Source organism: Anticarsia gemmatalis, chromosome 13 (genome assembly GCF_050436995.1).
Source record: "Anticarsia gemmatalis isolate Benzon Research Colony breed Stoneville strain chromosome 13, ilAntGemm2 primary, whole genome shotgun sequence".
NCBI lineage: Eukaryota > Metazoa > Arthropoda > Insecta > Lepidoptera > Erebidae > Anticarsia > Anticarsia gemmatalis.
The window spans coordinates 7,987,924-8,002,223 of record NC_134757.1 but is presented as its reverse complement, the minus strand read 5'-3'; the positions used below and the strand labels follow the sequence as shown (position 1 = coordinate 8,002,223).

At 37.3% G+C, this 14,300-nt stretch overlaps 3 protein-coding genes across 8 annotated transcripts; 1 reads left to right on the top strand and 2 right to left on the bottom strand.

Annotated features, from left to right (window-relative positions):
- The first annotated feature begins 68 nt into the window (after nt 1–68).
- On the top strand, nt 69–6,759 carry LOC142977487 (arginine kinase 1-like). Of its 4 annotated transcripts, XM_076121386.1 has the most exons (12): nt 69–197; nt 472–630; nt 707–885; nt 973–1,105; nt 1,185–1,299; nt 3,551–3,625; nt 3,722–3,849; nt 4,122–4,322; nt 4,948–5,152; nt 5,519–5,670; nt 5,881–6,090; nt 6,220–6,759. In XM_076121386.1, the coding sequence occupies exons 1-12, from the start codon at nt 153–155 to the stop codon at nt 6,397–6,399; spliced, it is 1,782 nt and encodes a 593-aa protein (XP_075977501.1). In that variant the 5' UTR covers nt 69–152; the 3' UTR covers nt 6,400–6,759. The 4 variants fall into 4 exon arrangements, with proteins under 4 accessions (XP_075977501.1, XP_075977500.1, XP_075977502.1 ...); XM_076121387.1 differs by lacking the exons at nt 69–197; nt 472–630; nt 707–885; nt 973–1,105; nt 1,185–1,299 and adding an exon at nt 2,813–2,947; XM_076121388.1 differs by lacking the exons at nt 69–197; nt 472–630; nt 707–885; nt 973–1,105; nt 1,185–1,299 and having other exon boundaries at nt 3,608–3,625; nt 3,722–3,841.
- Nucleotides 6,758–8,637, bottom strand: LOC142977488 (uncharacterized). 2 transcript variants are annotated; one of them, XM_076121390.1, is made up of 5 exons: nt 8,596–8,637; nt 7,913–8,482; nt 7,475–7,724; nt 7,259–7,405; nt 6,758–7,078 (listed from the first exon to the last, which is right to left on the bottom strand). In XM_076121390.1, the coding sequence occupies exons 2-5, from the start codon at nt 8,468–8,470 to the stop codon at nt 7,017–7,019; spliced, it is 1,017 nt and encodes a 338-aa protein (XP_075977505.1). In that variant the 5' UTR covers nt 8,471–8,482; nt 8,596–8,637; the 3' UTR covers nt 6,758–7,016. The 2 variants fall into 2 exon arrangements, with proteins under 2 accessions (XP_075977505.1, XP_075977504.1); XM_076121389.1 differs by lacking the exon at nt 8,596–8,637 and having other exon boundaries at nt 7,913–8,589.
- A 661-nt stretch (nt 8,638–9,298) lies between these two features.
- Nucleotides 9,299–13,808, bottom strand: REG (proteasome regulator gamma). Of its 2 annotated transcripts, none has more exons than XM_076121885.1 (5): nt 13,650–13,808; nt 13,169–13,306; nt 12,462–12,680; nt 10,635–10,850; nt 9,299–10,205 (listed from the first exon to the last, which is right to left on the bottom strand). In XM_076121885.1, the coding sequence occupies exons 1-5, from the start codon at nt 13,668–13,670 to the stop codon at nt 10,062–10,064; spliced, it is 738 nt and encodes a 245-aa protein (XP_075978000.1). In that variant the 5' UTR covers nt 13,671–13,808; the 3' UTR covers nt 9,299–10,061. The 2 variants fall into 2 exon arrangements, with proteins under 2 accessions (XP_075978000.1, XP_075978001.1); XM_076121886.1 differs by lacking the exon at nt 13,650–13,808 and adding an exon at nt 13,439–13,596.
- Nucleotides 13,809–14,300: the final 492 nt, after the last annotated feature.

Genomic DNA, 14,300 nt, shown 5'->3' with positions numbered 1-14,300 from the left:
TATTAATCAATTATAAGAGGGTCCCTGACAAGTTCAATATTTATGATTATTTTGCTAATTAAGGAAACGTCACCAACGGCCGAAGTACACAGGAAAGTCTTATAGAAGGTGTTGTGAGAGCCGATGCCGAACAGGACTCGCAGGATGCAAGTATGACTCAAAGAGAGGAATCAGTGCACGGAGAAGTCCTAGTAGTTGTAAGTATATCCTAAATTGTATCATCAAGTATGAATCGACCAACTAAGAAAGGTAATAAGTAAATTAATTAGTTGATTGTGGTGTTCTTAGATTAGAAGCATCATTGTAGCACTGTGTACTCCTCACAGACACCTCGTAACACCACTGTCATGAATTGATTTGCCAGCTTCTTAGTTATCTGTACTTCCTTACAAGTAAATACGTTTAGAACGCCAATGTAGTTCACATCTTTAACAAATATCAAATTGTAATGCATTACTTGTAATTTCACAGGATAACGAAATTGATCCAGAAGTCACAGATTTAATAAATAATGCTAATATGGAGATGTTAGCAACATTAGTTTTAAACGGTGAAGGATCAAGGCTTATTGGAAGGCAATCAAGGAATTCTGAACTCCAAGCATTTCTAGATAATGTCCCAACATACATGGTAAGCTTAATCCCTTCAAAATAATTTATTGACGATATTACAGAATACCGTATTAATTTGAAACCATTTTTTGTAGCAAAAAATCAACAAAGTTCATGTAGCTGCAAGAGAAGGAAATATCAGAGATTTACAGGCTGCACTGGATCGACGAAAATTTGCTATTGCTCGAGATCCAATATCACCAAATGGAGCTACGCCATTGCATGTAGCAACTATATTTGGGAAGACAAACATCATGAAATATTTGGGAGGAAGGTCAGTTTTTATTCTAAAAGTAACGAAAATCGTTACTTGAACATATAATTATACGAACAACACTGCACGCTATCAATTAAATTTTAGATTTCCGGAAACTCTATCAGCGGTTGACTTTGAAGGCAGAACTGCACTGCACTATGCAGCGGTCCTCCCAGACAACGGACATTATTACAATCTTCTTCAACAATTGGGTGCCAACTCGAAAGATTTAGATGATGTAAGTTTATAAACTTATTATTTTTCATTCAACATTACTAGTTTTAACATCGTGAAATGTAAATAATATATTCACACAGAATGGGAGGTCAGCTGAGGACTATCAGAAGGAGCCATCTGCATTACCTTTTGATCAACTTTTATCAGATTATGGCATAAGTGAAGATGCAGTGCAAAGTATGTTCTCTGACAAAGGTATGTAAAATACACCAATCAAAATAAGTAAAGCTTTAGCAAAGAGAATCAGCACCGAAATACGTAGCATTATGTTTACTTTAATACTGTTATAAGCACATTTTAATCTGAGTATGTCCAGTACCTGAGGATCACGTATCGTCTCGCCGTATTTTGGAAGCACCCGAAGCGTTGGACACTTTGGAACGATGCTACCGTCTCCTCGCCTCTGCTAGACCAGCTCGAACTCCTTTGTCAGCCTCATCCAACAGAGCCACGCCACCTCTTGTTCTTGGTAGATTCCTAAAGAGACCTATTTTTGATATGATAAAACACAGAGTCACAAAACTTGATCATGACCTTTTTGATGTCATTTGGCCTGCTGTAAAAAAACTGCCTGATAACAGAAACATCGTTCAAACAGTCGAGGAAGACTTTCCGGGAGGAATAACTGCTCCAGATTACTACGTTTATGAAGTATTTCATGAATTCTTATTGCCGCTAATAAAAGATCTTCATAACATCAACGTAAATTCTGAATTACCTGATCACCCCAAATCAGACTTTGCAAAAACGTCCTCCGCAAAGCTATCTACCGAGCCTCTTGTCGAATTGAATATTGACCCGAACGATGAATTTATACTCTCAGGAGCAATAGAATGTTCAAGGAATTTAGAAGGATTTGAATTGCCATTAAACTTAAAGGTGGGAAAGTTGGAAACTATAGAAAGAATTATAACGACAATATTGATGCAGGAAGACTTTTCAAAGTTCAGCGAACAGCCTGATCCGGAGTCAGATCAAAAGGGAGGCACTTATTACACTATGAATGAAGTTTTGGAAAAACCTTCTGAAATTTGTGCGACTTTAGCATCAAGCGGTTTACTGATAGCTCTCTGCGATAGAGAAGAAATTGATGACTGCATGAGATTACATGGAAGACATTGGCCCTACGGACGAGGCGTTTTCGTTAGCGATGATAAAAGTGTAGCAGTATGGATAAACGTGCACGATCATATTCGAGTACTTGTTTCTACATCACAAGATTCACCTGGAGAAATTGGTTTGCCTTTCAGTAGACTATCATACATTATGACTTACTTGCACGAGAAACTAGATTTTGTGTGGGATCCAAAATTGGGGCACCTGTCGTCCAGACCAACATTTTTAGGCGCTGGCATCCGTTACAGCCTGATTGTTAACTTTCCTGGACTCTCCAAAGATCCCGATAATATGAAACATTTATGCGCTATGAGGGGCCTGCAATACCGTGAAACTTTAAGTACTGATATTGCAAGAATCAGCAACTATCAATGCTTGGGTACGGGTGAAACGAATTGTTTCAATGACTTTGCCACAGCTGCATCAAACCTACTTCACCTTGAGAAGGATTTATCAATGCAAAATTCAGCACACATTGCAACAATGCTAACGAATATTTTTCGCAGGAAGAGAAGTAGCTTGACTGGACAAGAAAGTCCGGAAAAAAGGGAAAAACTATAGACGATAAAAGCTTTTCAATGTTAAATTTTTAGTCACCTTTACACGAGCATCACATTTCACTTAATATTATCGAATGTTGGAAAGATTTATAGGACTGAAAACCGTTTCTACGTAAGGTTGTTGCTGAGCGGCATCTAAATAGCATATTGCATCTATAAAGTTTTAGGTCAGTACTATGTTATTTTCTTCGTTTCCTTGTGCGGTGGCGTGTTCGTGTGAGTCTTACACCAGCGTAATTTCATAACAAACGTTCACGCTTGCACACAGAACAGTCAAAACTATGCTTTGCGTTTTACTGCACGCTCTCCATCAACCATCCTTGTCTTTCCAACATTAGATACAAACAGTGCTATGTCGAATATTTGTGATTTGTCTCTATTAATCAAACCAAAATTTTCATGTTCTAGTAAAATATTAGAAACTACGTGTATTTTCGTAAATATCAATAAATGTTCTTTAAATAATAAATCGAAACCACTTATCCATACGCTTATGGAACCTGTATTTATGATATACATCAAAGCGACGGTCAAGTTAACAATCGATCGATAAGAATAGGCCATATCAATTATGACTGGCCAGTGCTAATATAGCCTTTCTTCTGTCCAGTTCCATTACCGACCTACAAGGGAGTTTAATTATCCACCCACTAGCCCCACCAGGTGTTCATGTTCGCGTAAAAACTCACGTGTTTTATGGATTCTCGCACCCCTTCCCCTCCCACAGCACACATCGAAGGCCGTGACAATGAATAATTGATCGGTTTCAGGCACAAGCCACGCCGACAACGGCCACATGGACATTCCCATCTTTCGTACCGAAGAGGGCAGATACCTAGCTAAGTGTAAGCGCTTATTAAAGTTTTAAAATAGTTTATTAAATGACACAATGGAAATAGTCAGTGAGGATAGGGACGTTCATACGGACGATGTGTTTACAGCTCTCGGCGATCCTTTGATCAAAGGTCTAACCGAGGTGGCTAATATAAAGCCTAAAGATCCAGTTGCGTTCTTAGCAAGTTTTCTTCATAACTTCCCTGAGCGCGAGAAGCCAATGCTAGGTATGCAGGTGAGCAAAGTTATATTCTATCAACATTTATGACTCCTTTATCATCAATTTGTTTCTTTCATCTTGGGGGTAAAACAAGTATTTATTAATGAACATTAAAAACTTAAACTCATGACGATTTCTACCATAAACGAAGATTTGCAGTAGTCTAATGTGTCGCCAAATATATTGAAAGCGTTATTGGAAGCTATAACGATAGACTATTAATTCAACGTGTGAATTTTACTACTAAGACTAAAATGATCTAACCTCATACTTCGTTTTTCGCGTAGGAAACCAACATGATGTTGACGCAAGAAGCAGCCGAAGTGGAAAACGAGCAAGCGCCGCCCGCGCCCGAACCAGTACCATCCAAAGAGATCCGCAACCGCACGGCAACAAGGCCGAACCGACCCATTGACGTCGTCACCGTCGACCCTCAGCCAGTCACCAGTCCTGATGCTCCTGAGACTGCCTTCAGCAGTGCCAGTAGGGTAAGCACAGAACAATATTACAATTTGCTAAGATACTCTGGAATACCTTAAAGTTCAAGTCTTAAAAGTACCTGCTTCATAATTTGTTTGACGACGATGACGATGACTGCCAATGCGTACGGGAGGGTTATGGATTCAATTGCATTAAGGGCAGAAGTTTTTGTTACCCCTAAATGAGTACTTGTTTTGATTTTGGATCGACTTTGTGGTAAACATAGTTTGATTTAACTGCAACGAAAGGAAACAAAAACTAATAGCTTCAAAAATCAATCGATCGATGGCTTCAATCAAATCCAGTCTGCGCAAATTTCAATACAAACATTTCGTGCTGAAATGATTCATAAATCGATAGGTTATCTACTTTTTAATAATGAAGGACTACCTGAAATATTCAAAACTAATTGCACCCGCAACAAAGCCATTACCCATACATAATTTATTGCATCTATACCAACAAACTGAAATTATATTTGAATAAACATTTTTACTACAATGTATAGGCAATAAATTACGTAGCTTTCTATGTAAACACTACAATTAAAAATAAACTTTGTATTCCAAATGTTCTACGAATAAGGCAAAAATATTATTCGCCCGTTCTACATTTACTATTTCAATGTTGTAGGATGAACATGGACAATCAATGCTACACTTCGCCGCCGCTCGCACGCACGCCCGGAATGCGCTGTTCCAACTACTTCAAGAGTCAGACATAAGTTTAGGATTCAGAGACGAACTGTACAGGAGTGCTCGAGACGTCTCAATACAGGCTAACGTAGCAGAGAACACGAGTGAAATTGATAAATGGGTACTACACCTAGCAGCGAGAGGTAAGTAACCCAAAAATATAATATGACAGGAGGTGGGGGAGAGTCGGATTTGCTTGTATTATTATGGTACTGCGTCCATTGGATCCGCTTTTCGGTCACAGAAATTCTTCTCCTTACAGTAACTCACGCTTAGTACACTCCGATCCCCATGTGGACTCGCAGCTTGAGACCGTTGCTAATATTATAATTGCGAAAGTTTGTCTGCTAGAGACGCTAAAATCTACTAAACCTTCTCGACTAAACCGACGTATTGGTTTTTATTTGGCGAAGACCCCGGGTTAAATATAGGCTACATTTTTAGCTAGTATTCGAATAATATATTTTAGGAAATAAAGTTTCGCTTTCAAATATACAATTTTTATGCAGGAAACACAGAGAAAATCATGGAGTTGTTAATGGAAGGATATGATCACATACTCGATGTCGTGGACGAGGAAGGTGTGCCAATAACAGAGGTGATCGCTCAGCGCGGTGACTCTGAAATGAGCAGCTTGCTCGCTTCCATACCTGCATTTGAGGTTGGTTCCTGAGTTTGGAATAAGTATGGAAATGTTTCCAACGATAAAATTGTCGCCACATTTAACTAATATTGCCTGGAACGAGGAGAAATTAGGACATAACTTGGATAGAGATTTTGCGCTCCAATATAATAATTTCAGAGTTATATTATTATGTGCATCTATTCCAAAATAATGTGTGAAGGTTGTTATAGCTTTAATTTTGTATAGGAATCCCGAGAGGCTCTACACAGTGCTGTCAGGAGAGGCGACCTCGCGGCGGTCCAGAGTGCCTTGTCAGGCGAAGGTGCCCGAACCCTCGCTCGCTGCCAGAACTCCTTCGGAAGGACAGCCTTGCACATCGCTGTGCTGGCACAACATGAAGATGTCGTCGCGTATCTGGCGCAAACTTATCCCGAGTTATTAAGAATTGGAGATAATGTAAGCTATACAAAATCTATTACTATGAAATAATGACATGTGTGATGTGATGGTTTCAATCAGGTCTCGAATTTAGTTGTCTGAAAGAGGAATTCTCCGCTAATTCGAATGTGTTTTCTCATGTGACAGTTGGAGCGCACACCGCTGCACTATGCGATGGGAGTGGAAAAGATAGAATCATTGAGCAGAGTGTTGATCCGAGCCGGCGCAAAACGAGTGCTCAAAGACCTCAAAGGTCGCCAGCCCACCTACTACTTCATGAACAAATCCGAAATCCTGAGACTCAAAGAGGAAGAAGATGTTTATTGATATTACGCAAAAGTAATTGAGTAAAATTCTCACCAACAACGAACATGGAATACTCAGATGTAGTACAAAATTAGAATTAGGCATCAAAGATGGCTGTGGCATGTGCAGAATATTTTATAAAGAAGAGCTGTCTGGATAGATTGTAATGTAGAGAATACTTTAACTTCATTTGCTTCTTATCTTGCACATTTTGCAACTCGCAACATTTAAATTAAATTTGCATCATCTTAGGTACCTTAGGAAAAATTATCGCGTGCCGAATACTTAGTAGATATTTGTGAATTTTCTATGGGTATGTATTATTAAACTTGACGGGACCCTAATATTACTAAAACTATAATTAAAATAAAACTAAATGTCGAAATAAACAACATTGTTTTATTTAAACGAGCCTTTTGTTTGACTGTTTACAACAATAATATCCCTGATATAAACACAATTGCAGCAAAACGGTAGTCTAAAAAATATCGAAAATTTAATCTAAAATTAAGTATACGTCGATAGCTAAAGAATAAGAACAATTAAAATAAACAGTGATTTTGAAGCGCGCATAATATTTGAAGTATAAGTAGTCCAACGCGTAACAAGCACCTACGATTAATTACACCTATCTACCCTCATGTGGGGGACTGCCAAGGAACAGGGTTTATGTACATCTGTGACACGGAACCACGCATACCTAGAAACAAATTAAACATACGCTATATTATTCTAAGTATGATTCCTAACTTAAATATACTTAGCATTAACACGACCTTTATGTGATGATAGTAGAAGCTGAGCTTGGTTATTTCTAAGCTATAATACTATAATAAATTGCTTAGAACAAGCAGTAACAATAATAAAATGTCACACTCACTTAGCTCTCCCTGGTTTAGAGGCACAGGCAGTGGTTTGTTCTTGCTAGTACGAAGCCAATCTCTGTAAGCACGTTCACCATTTGCGCGTCGGCGTTCGTTGTCGATGGCCGCGCGAGCTGCTTTACGCTCCTCACGAGTTTTCATCACTATGAAAATAACTAATTAAAATCGGGAACACGCATTCACTAAAAAGAATATCGATTGTGTAAAGATACCTTTCATATCTTCTTCTTTCTTACGGATCCATTCTGCCAATTTTTCTTCCTTCTCCCTTTCCCGCTGGTTTCTCTGTCGTTCAATCTCTTCGTTGTTTCGATACTGTCGCATGATCTCGTCGGCTCGTTGCCGCTCCGTTTGCGAGCGCTTCCGCTCCAGCCACCTCCGGTATGATTCCTCCCGCTTTTCCTGGGAGGTCGTAGCCACCACTTGCCGCTTCATCTTTTCGAGACGAGCCTTTTCACGTTTCTAGAATTTTGAGGAGCACGTTTAATATAATTTTCGGCTAAACTATATCCTGGCCCTGTTTTAGACAACTTCGGATTACTGCCGTGCATGTACCTACCTACAGGTATTTTACCAATGACAATTCATACAATGACACCAAAATCAGTAAACCTTTAATACTTAGTCATGATAGGAATCCAGATACTAACCTCTTGATCTTTCCTTGCTACCCACTGCTTAAAAGCCTCCTGTTTCTTCTTCTCATTGCGTTCCCTTTCCAACTTGGCTGTTGTCGTGGTAGACACGGATGCAACTGATAATCTAAACGTGTCAGGCCCATCCTCACGATACGTTCGGTCAAAGCGCGGCGTCTCTTCGTCTCTGGCTATTTCTTCAAGATTCGTTGGGCCGTTCAAACGACATGACTTCCTTTTCACGCTGCTTGATGAAGTCGACTCTCGGCCACTTAGAAATGGAGTGGAGTTACTCCTGTAACTGCTGTGTGGGTGAGGGGTGACGTCGGAGAGACTCGAGTCTGCTTGAAGCGATGTCACAGAATGCGTTGATTCCACTGGCTCGATGTAAATAGCTGGATTTATATAACGTGTTTTACTCTTCCTCGAAGCAATGGACTCTGAATCACTGTAGTATTGTATATTTTCACCGGCCCCGTCAAAGACATGATTAGAACTTCTAGATTTCAAATCATTCCTCGCAGTATTTCGGGCGCTGTCGCCAAAGTTACCTTTGTCGATATCGCTCGCCATTGCCTCAAATACCTTCAACAATTCAACATAACTAAATAATTCCTAATATAATTATATGAAAACGAGATGATGCTAAAGAAATAGAAAAATACAAATCGTAGAAGAAAACTGTCAAAATATCTTACCCTATAGGAACGCTGCGTCAAAAAAACAATATTCTGAAAACGGAATTTATTTTGACTTTTGTTAGTGGCCAATATTATCACCTACATAGATTTACATTACCCCGTTTTTGATGCCGTGTCGCATTCAATAACATATGTGCTACGCTCATAACAAAGATTGAATCAACTTTGTCTGCTTGTATATCGACTATAACGTAGGACCGTGTTACGTTACATGTACTTGACTAAACGGGGGACGATTGTGACGAAGCAGTAGCGAGTGAGAATGCTCGCAGAGGTTCATGGTTCGATTTCCAGGCCGGCTCATGATTTCTCTGATCTTTCGTTGTGAGATCTATGGTTCTTGAGACAGGAGGAGACTTACCTTCTTCAAAAAGGACGTATAAATCGTCGTTTCTGCTTCTCATCTCTCACAAAAAAACGGAACAGAAGGAATAAGTATATTATTATTGCTTGTCCATTATCCCACTATCACCACTATCGTTTTATATGGACTCGCCCGCCGTACTCGATTAACGCCGGTGTAAGCTACAGATCGTCACAAAAGTAATAAGTAGCGGCGATTTGTAGTTGTACCCGACAACCCAACTAAAAACGCTGTACGTGAATGATTTCATCACGTATTATGTCTATCTATATATCTGTTATTTTTATAGTCACAAGGGCACAGTTAGTTACAAAGGCAGTCAAAATCAAACTACAGTTATACACATTTATAGAAATGTATTCATTATGTTATCGACATTGGGTACATTTATTAAATTAAATATTGACTACTAGTCAATCATATCACTTTTTTAGGTAAAAGTCAACCTGAAATCTTTTATGCGCATTTAAACTAAAATTTAAAGAATGTTTTCATCAATTTGGAAACATAGGAGGTCCACTTTAGTGTGTCATTAAGTATCGACATAATATTTTAGCTTAAATAAAACCTATTATGAATAGTTTTGGAACAACTGGCGTTACAAATAAATCACATTGTAGTTTCATAGCAAGTCAAATGTCTATTGATTTGATGTCATGAATGTTTAATTAATGTAATCTCAGTGCCGGGTGATTTCCAACAATATGTCGCAAATGAAATGAGTCAGTCTCACTTTGTAATACGAGTCTTCAGCCTCTCCTCTTGCTATAAGACCACAATATGAATATAATTCTATTTTTTACTCACTAGAGAATACAACACCTAGAATTAATATTTCGACTTGTGAGTCATTGAAATGTATGTATAAATCTGATTATATATTATGCAAGCTGAAAATATACTACTGCTACAGAGATAAAAAATTCAAATTTCCATGAATTTGCAATTCGTAAATGTCAGTTGTGGAAAATATTTACAGAATGCAATCTAGTGAATAAAAAATAAATGACAAGACAGTTTCAATATTACTCTTAGCTTCACAATGTATTCTTACAATTGCATGTGACTAAAGAGATACTAATTGAGATTGAAATAGAGCCTAATATAGATTTTCTGCATTGGATGAGCGAGGCTTTTTAATCTTCTCGAGGTTCTTGATGACGATGTCGTGCAGTGAGCAGTATCTGTTGCGGATTTCGCACATCACCAGCCACAGTGACAGGTATTCTTTCTCGTCCAATTCCTGTTTACAAATACGTTTATTAGTTTAAACTATAAAACACCTGCCAACCACTAGTTTGATTACAAATGGTAAAATCCCAGAGTATTACATATAAAAGATTTTACTACAAGGAAAATATGTAGCTAGAAATTCAGACCATCAAATACAAACTTCTATCTATATATTAATTATGTTAATGAGTACTCAGGTAAAATCGAAAGAAGAACTCAAACATCTAAATAGCATTAGAAAAGAATTCATTCATACATAATTTGGAATAGATTTGAATTTTGTGTGATACATAAATCAGTCAGAATAAATTTCAAACCAGTGTTTGTAATACATTCTACCAGGTTCTTCAGGTTGGTCAGTACCAATCATAAGGAATATTATCATGCAAAAAAGTAGATATTCTTATGCTAGGATGAGTTAATATACTAATGTACTTACTCTAACAGCTCGCCTGTAGTCATCAATGTGTGGATATTTGGCAACCTTAGATACGATCTTTGCCCGCGAGATGAAATACCGTGAGATTTGGTCGAAAAATGCTGCAGCCTCAGACTCAACTGACTGAATCTCGGCAAGTGTGTCCTCTTGTATTGATACACCAAAATTATTACCATCTTCAATTTTGGGAATCATGAATGAGATCCACATTTTAAGCTGAAACAATATTTTATTTGCTTTAGATATTTATTATAATGTGTCATAGATGAACACATGGCAATGATGACGAATGGTGGGTAATGTTGCAAAATTTCAGTTTCCCATAATGATAAGAAAGATTAAGAGATTCTTTCCTTCTCTCACATGATTATCCCTATAATAATCCAAATTATGCCAGCATAAGTCACAACACTTGTGAAAGCTACATTTTAATTTATTTGAATTACCCTTTTTTTACTTTCTTATATTATGAACCACTTGGACATCTTTAAATATTATCACTACAATTAATCAATCTGTAAAGTCATAAAAGCTCTGGGTAAATTCCCTATGAATCATTACCTAAAAGGTACAAAATTAAATGATTCATATGTTACTGTAAAAGCCCGAACTGTGGTAAATCCTAAGATTTTCCGGTAAAACCTAAGATTTACCAACTCTCAATGGTAAAAGTCCGAACAAGCCAGAGTTTAAAAACTATGTTACGATATATAAAAAAAACCTCCTTCATAACTATGTTTATAACTATTTCACGGTATAATTATATACTGTGACATAGTTATAAAGAAGGAGTTTTGGGCATAGCGACATGGGTAGGTTAGGTTAGAAGGCTAAGGTGGGAGCGAGCGAAGCGAAGCTCCCACCTTAGCCTTCGAGGTTATTTTTTTTTAACCACCCAGAAGGAGGAGCCCCGCGAAGCGGGGCTCCGGCGACATCTCGATATCATCAAGTGAATATTGGTAAAAGTTCGAAATAAAATAATTGTTCGGACTTTTACCATTGCGAGTTGGTAAATCTTAGGTTATACCGGAAAATCTTAGGATTTACCACCGTTCGGGCTTTTACAGTAACACATACATGTAAGTAGAAATTGTTTAGTCCCACATAGATAGAAAGTAAAAAATTGTTTTACCAAGGAATAACTTAGTATTCACCTTGGAACTACAGAATAATATACTATTAAGGAATGAAATAAGAATATACCTAATGGGGAATTATGAATAATTATTTCCTCAAAGGGTTCCCACTAATGATAATGTTTTAGTGTTAGTCACATGCTGGCAGTTGTTTTAATATTTGAATTAACAAGTCCAAAGTAGATGAATGAGATTCTGAACACATAACAAACTTATGCTTGGGTATATGACATAAGGATATCTCTACTTCTCCTGAATAGGCAGAGATAATTTTGTAAGATTGTGGACTTAAAGTGTGGGTTAAGTGATTAATAATTATAATCTGATTACTAGATAAAGTGAGAGCCATTATACAATAACAATGAACAAAATTTTATTCAAGTTACTTATACAAAAGTAGTGAAGTCAGGCCTGTGTATTGCACTTTATTTCTCAATCTTATATGTCACAAGAAGACATTGGATGTGTAAATTAACAAATTACAGGTGTAATATTTCTTTCAAACAATTCACTCTATTATTGTAAAAAAAACATATTTCTTTGACTAAATTCAAGAAGCTGAGGAATATAGTATCTTTACTAAACTCTGAGCGACAAAAACACAGATTTCATTATTTATCGAGTAGCTTACAACCTTACGAGTTTCATTCAAAAGTAATCAGCACAAGAATAAAGTTCATGGTCCACTTACCAGATTGGAATCTTCTACCAGTTCCCTGATATGTGGTTTGACAAGATGGATGAGGTCACTGAGTGGCTTGTTGCATGGTACTGTACCATTTGGCAGAGCATACACCCTGGTGCCCTCCAGGGAGGCATTGCTGGATGACAAATCTGAGGAGTCCATCCTCTGACGCTTAGCATTTGGCTCATTTCCTGATGCTGGTGGTGGTATTGGAATGTTTAAGTCCTGAAATTATTATAAAACTAATTAATATAGACTACAAGACATGTGTCTAAGAAGCCCTTAAATGTTCATCCAAATATGCATATAAATAATAGGTACTAAATTAATATGCAGCATCCAAATGATCTGATCTGTTCATATTAAATATTTGTGATCCATTCAACAATATTGATTGGGCTGTTGGTTTGATGAGATTACAAAAGTTTGTTACTATAACTTCAGTGAAACATCTTTATTTATCATATTTCTTGACTGATACTTTAATTCGTCTTTTGGATGAATGAAACAACATGTAAGATTTGCAATCACTAATAATCAAGCGAACTCTCATCATTTAACAGACGCCGAAACTCAATCACAGCCATGACACATAACATATATCAAAATTATACACATAACTATAACCTTTCACCAAAATGGGAAATATCGAAAGAAAAGCAATATTTTCGCGTAAATTATGATAGATTTTCATCGAAAATAGTATAACGAACCTGGTGAACATCAGATAAATCACGATTTTGGAAATTTGACGTTTCTAAGAGCTCATTTAGTTTCACTATCTTTTCTGGAAATCCTTTGATTATTAAGTGCTCAGCCTTCTGCTTGAGAGAATCCTTGTAGTCCTGCACCTGGAAACACACGCTAACTGAACAATCCACTCGAATAACAGCCTGCCATTACTTGTCGCAACTTGCTGCGCCTCAAACACCCCACGGCCGCACAATATGTTGAGGTTATGTCGCTTTTAACACAATACTTACTGCAGCCATCGCTGTAATCACTTCAAATTACACTTCTGCAACCTTAAATCTTAGCCGAGAATCAAAAACTGCCACGACACAACAGTATTTGAAGGTAATTCAAGAGAAAACTGTGAGGTCACACACATTAATCAAAGTACGTTACTCGTGTGATCGTGTCAAACAAAGCTTATAGCTATAGATCATCATAAAAATTAATTAAAGTTTTTACCTTTTTTGCTACGTCTGTCATTGTGTTAATATTACTTTTACTGGGTTCTTAGTTACGATAAAACCCTCTAATTACAAAATATTGTTAAATTCCACACAACTTTTACGCTAACAACTCGTGTATGAATGAATGAGATGAATTTAGTTTTGTTAGCTAGGAATGGATGCGTTCATTCGACCAAGAACAATCAGCGATAAGTTACAAACTAAAAAAATATTAAAAGCGCTGTCGTACCGATCTTTTGTTAAGTTCATTTTCACTACAAATAGTTTCCATTTTAAATTATAAAAGATACAACAATATTTTTTTGCTCCGTTACGGAAATATGACATAACGACATTTTACTTTTTTTAAAAATACTGGCCCTCCCTTCTGCTACATTATGATATCATCAAAACTAGGTACCTATGCCTACCTTCATGAAGAAAACTCATAGAACTCGGACTATAGTATACGTAGGTACTATGTACCCGAACAACATTACTAGCTGACTCGCGCGTTTCTGCTTGCACAAAAATAATTCCTGCTACGGCTACACTTGATGACGAAGAATCTTCGACAGCTGAAAATTTGTGTTCGCGTAGTCAGGATATTGGTTCAAGTTCGTTCTATAACGAAGTGCGTTGTGGAACGAAAATAACTACTACATCG

Bases quoted from the DNA above. Each gene is read 5' to 3' on its own strand.
- LOC142977487 (XM_076121385.1), top strand. From the start codon at position 153: ATGACTCAAAGAGAGGAATCAGTGCACGGAGAAGTCCTAGTAGTT. The intron at 1,106-1,184 runs GTAAGTTTATAA...ATATTCACACAG, and splicing joins ACTCGAAAGATTTAGATGAT to AATGGGAGGTCAGCTGAGGA. The intron at 1,300-1,420 runs GTATGTAAAATA...GAGTATGTCCAG, and splicing joins AAGTATGTTCTCTGACAAAG to TACCTGAGGATCACGTATCG.
- LOC142977488 (XM_076121390.1), bottom strand. From the start codon at position 8,470: ATGGCGAGCGATATCGACAAAGGTAACTTTGGCGACAGCGCCCGAAAT. The intron at 7,406-7,474 runs GTATCTTTACAC...TTATTTTCATAG, and splicing joins GAAAGAAGAAGATATGAAAG to TGATGAAAACTCGTGAGGAG. The intron at 7,079-7,258 runs GTGAGTGTGACA...ATTTGTTTCTAG, and splicing joins TCTAAACCAGGGAGAGCTAA to GTATGCGTGGTTCCGTGTCA.
- REG (XM_076121885.1), bottom strand. From the start codon at position 13,670: ATGACAGACGTAGCAAAAAAG. The intron at 10,851-12,461 runs GTAAGTGGACCA...ATATTGTTTCAG, and splicing joins TGGTAGAAGATTCCAATCTG to CTTAAAATGTGGATCTCATT. The intron at 10,206-10,634 runs GTAAGTACATTA...ATTTGTAAACAG, and splicing joins ACTACAGGCGAGCTGTTAGA to GAATTGGACGAGAAAGAATA.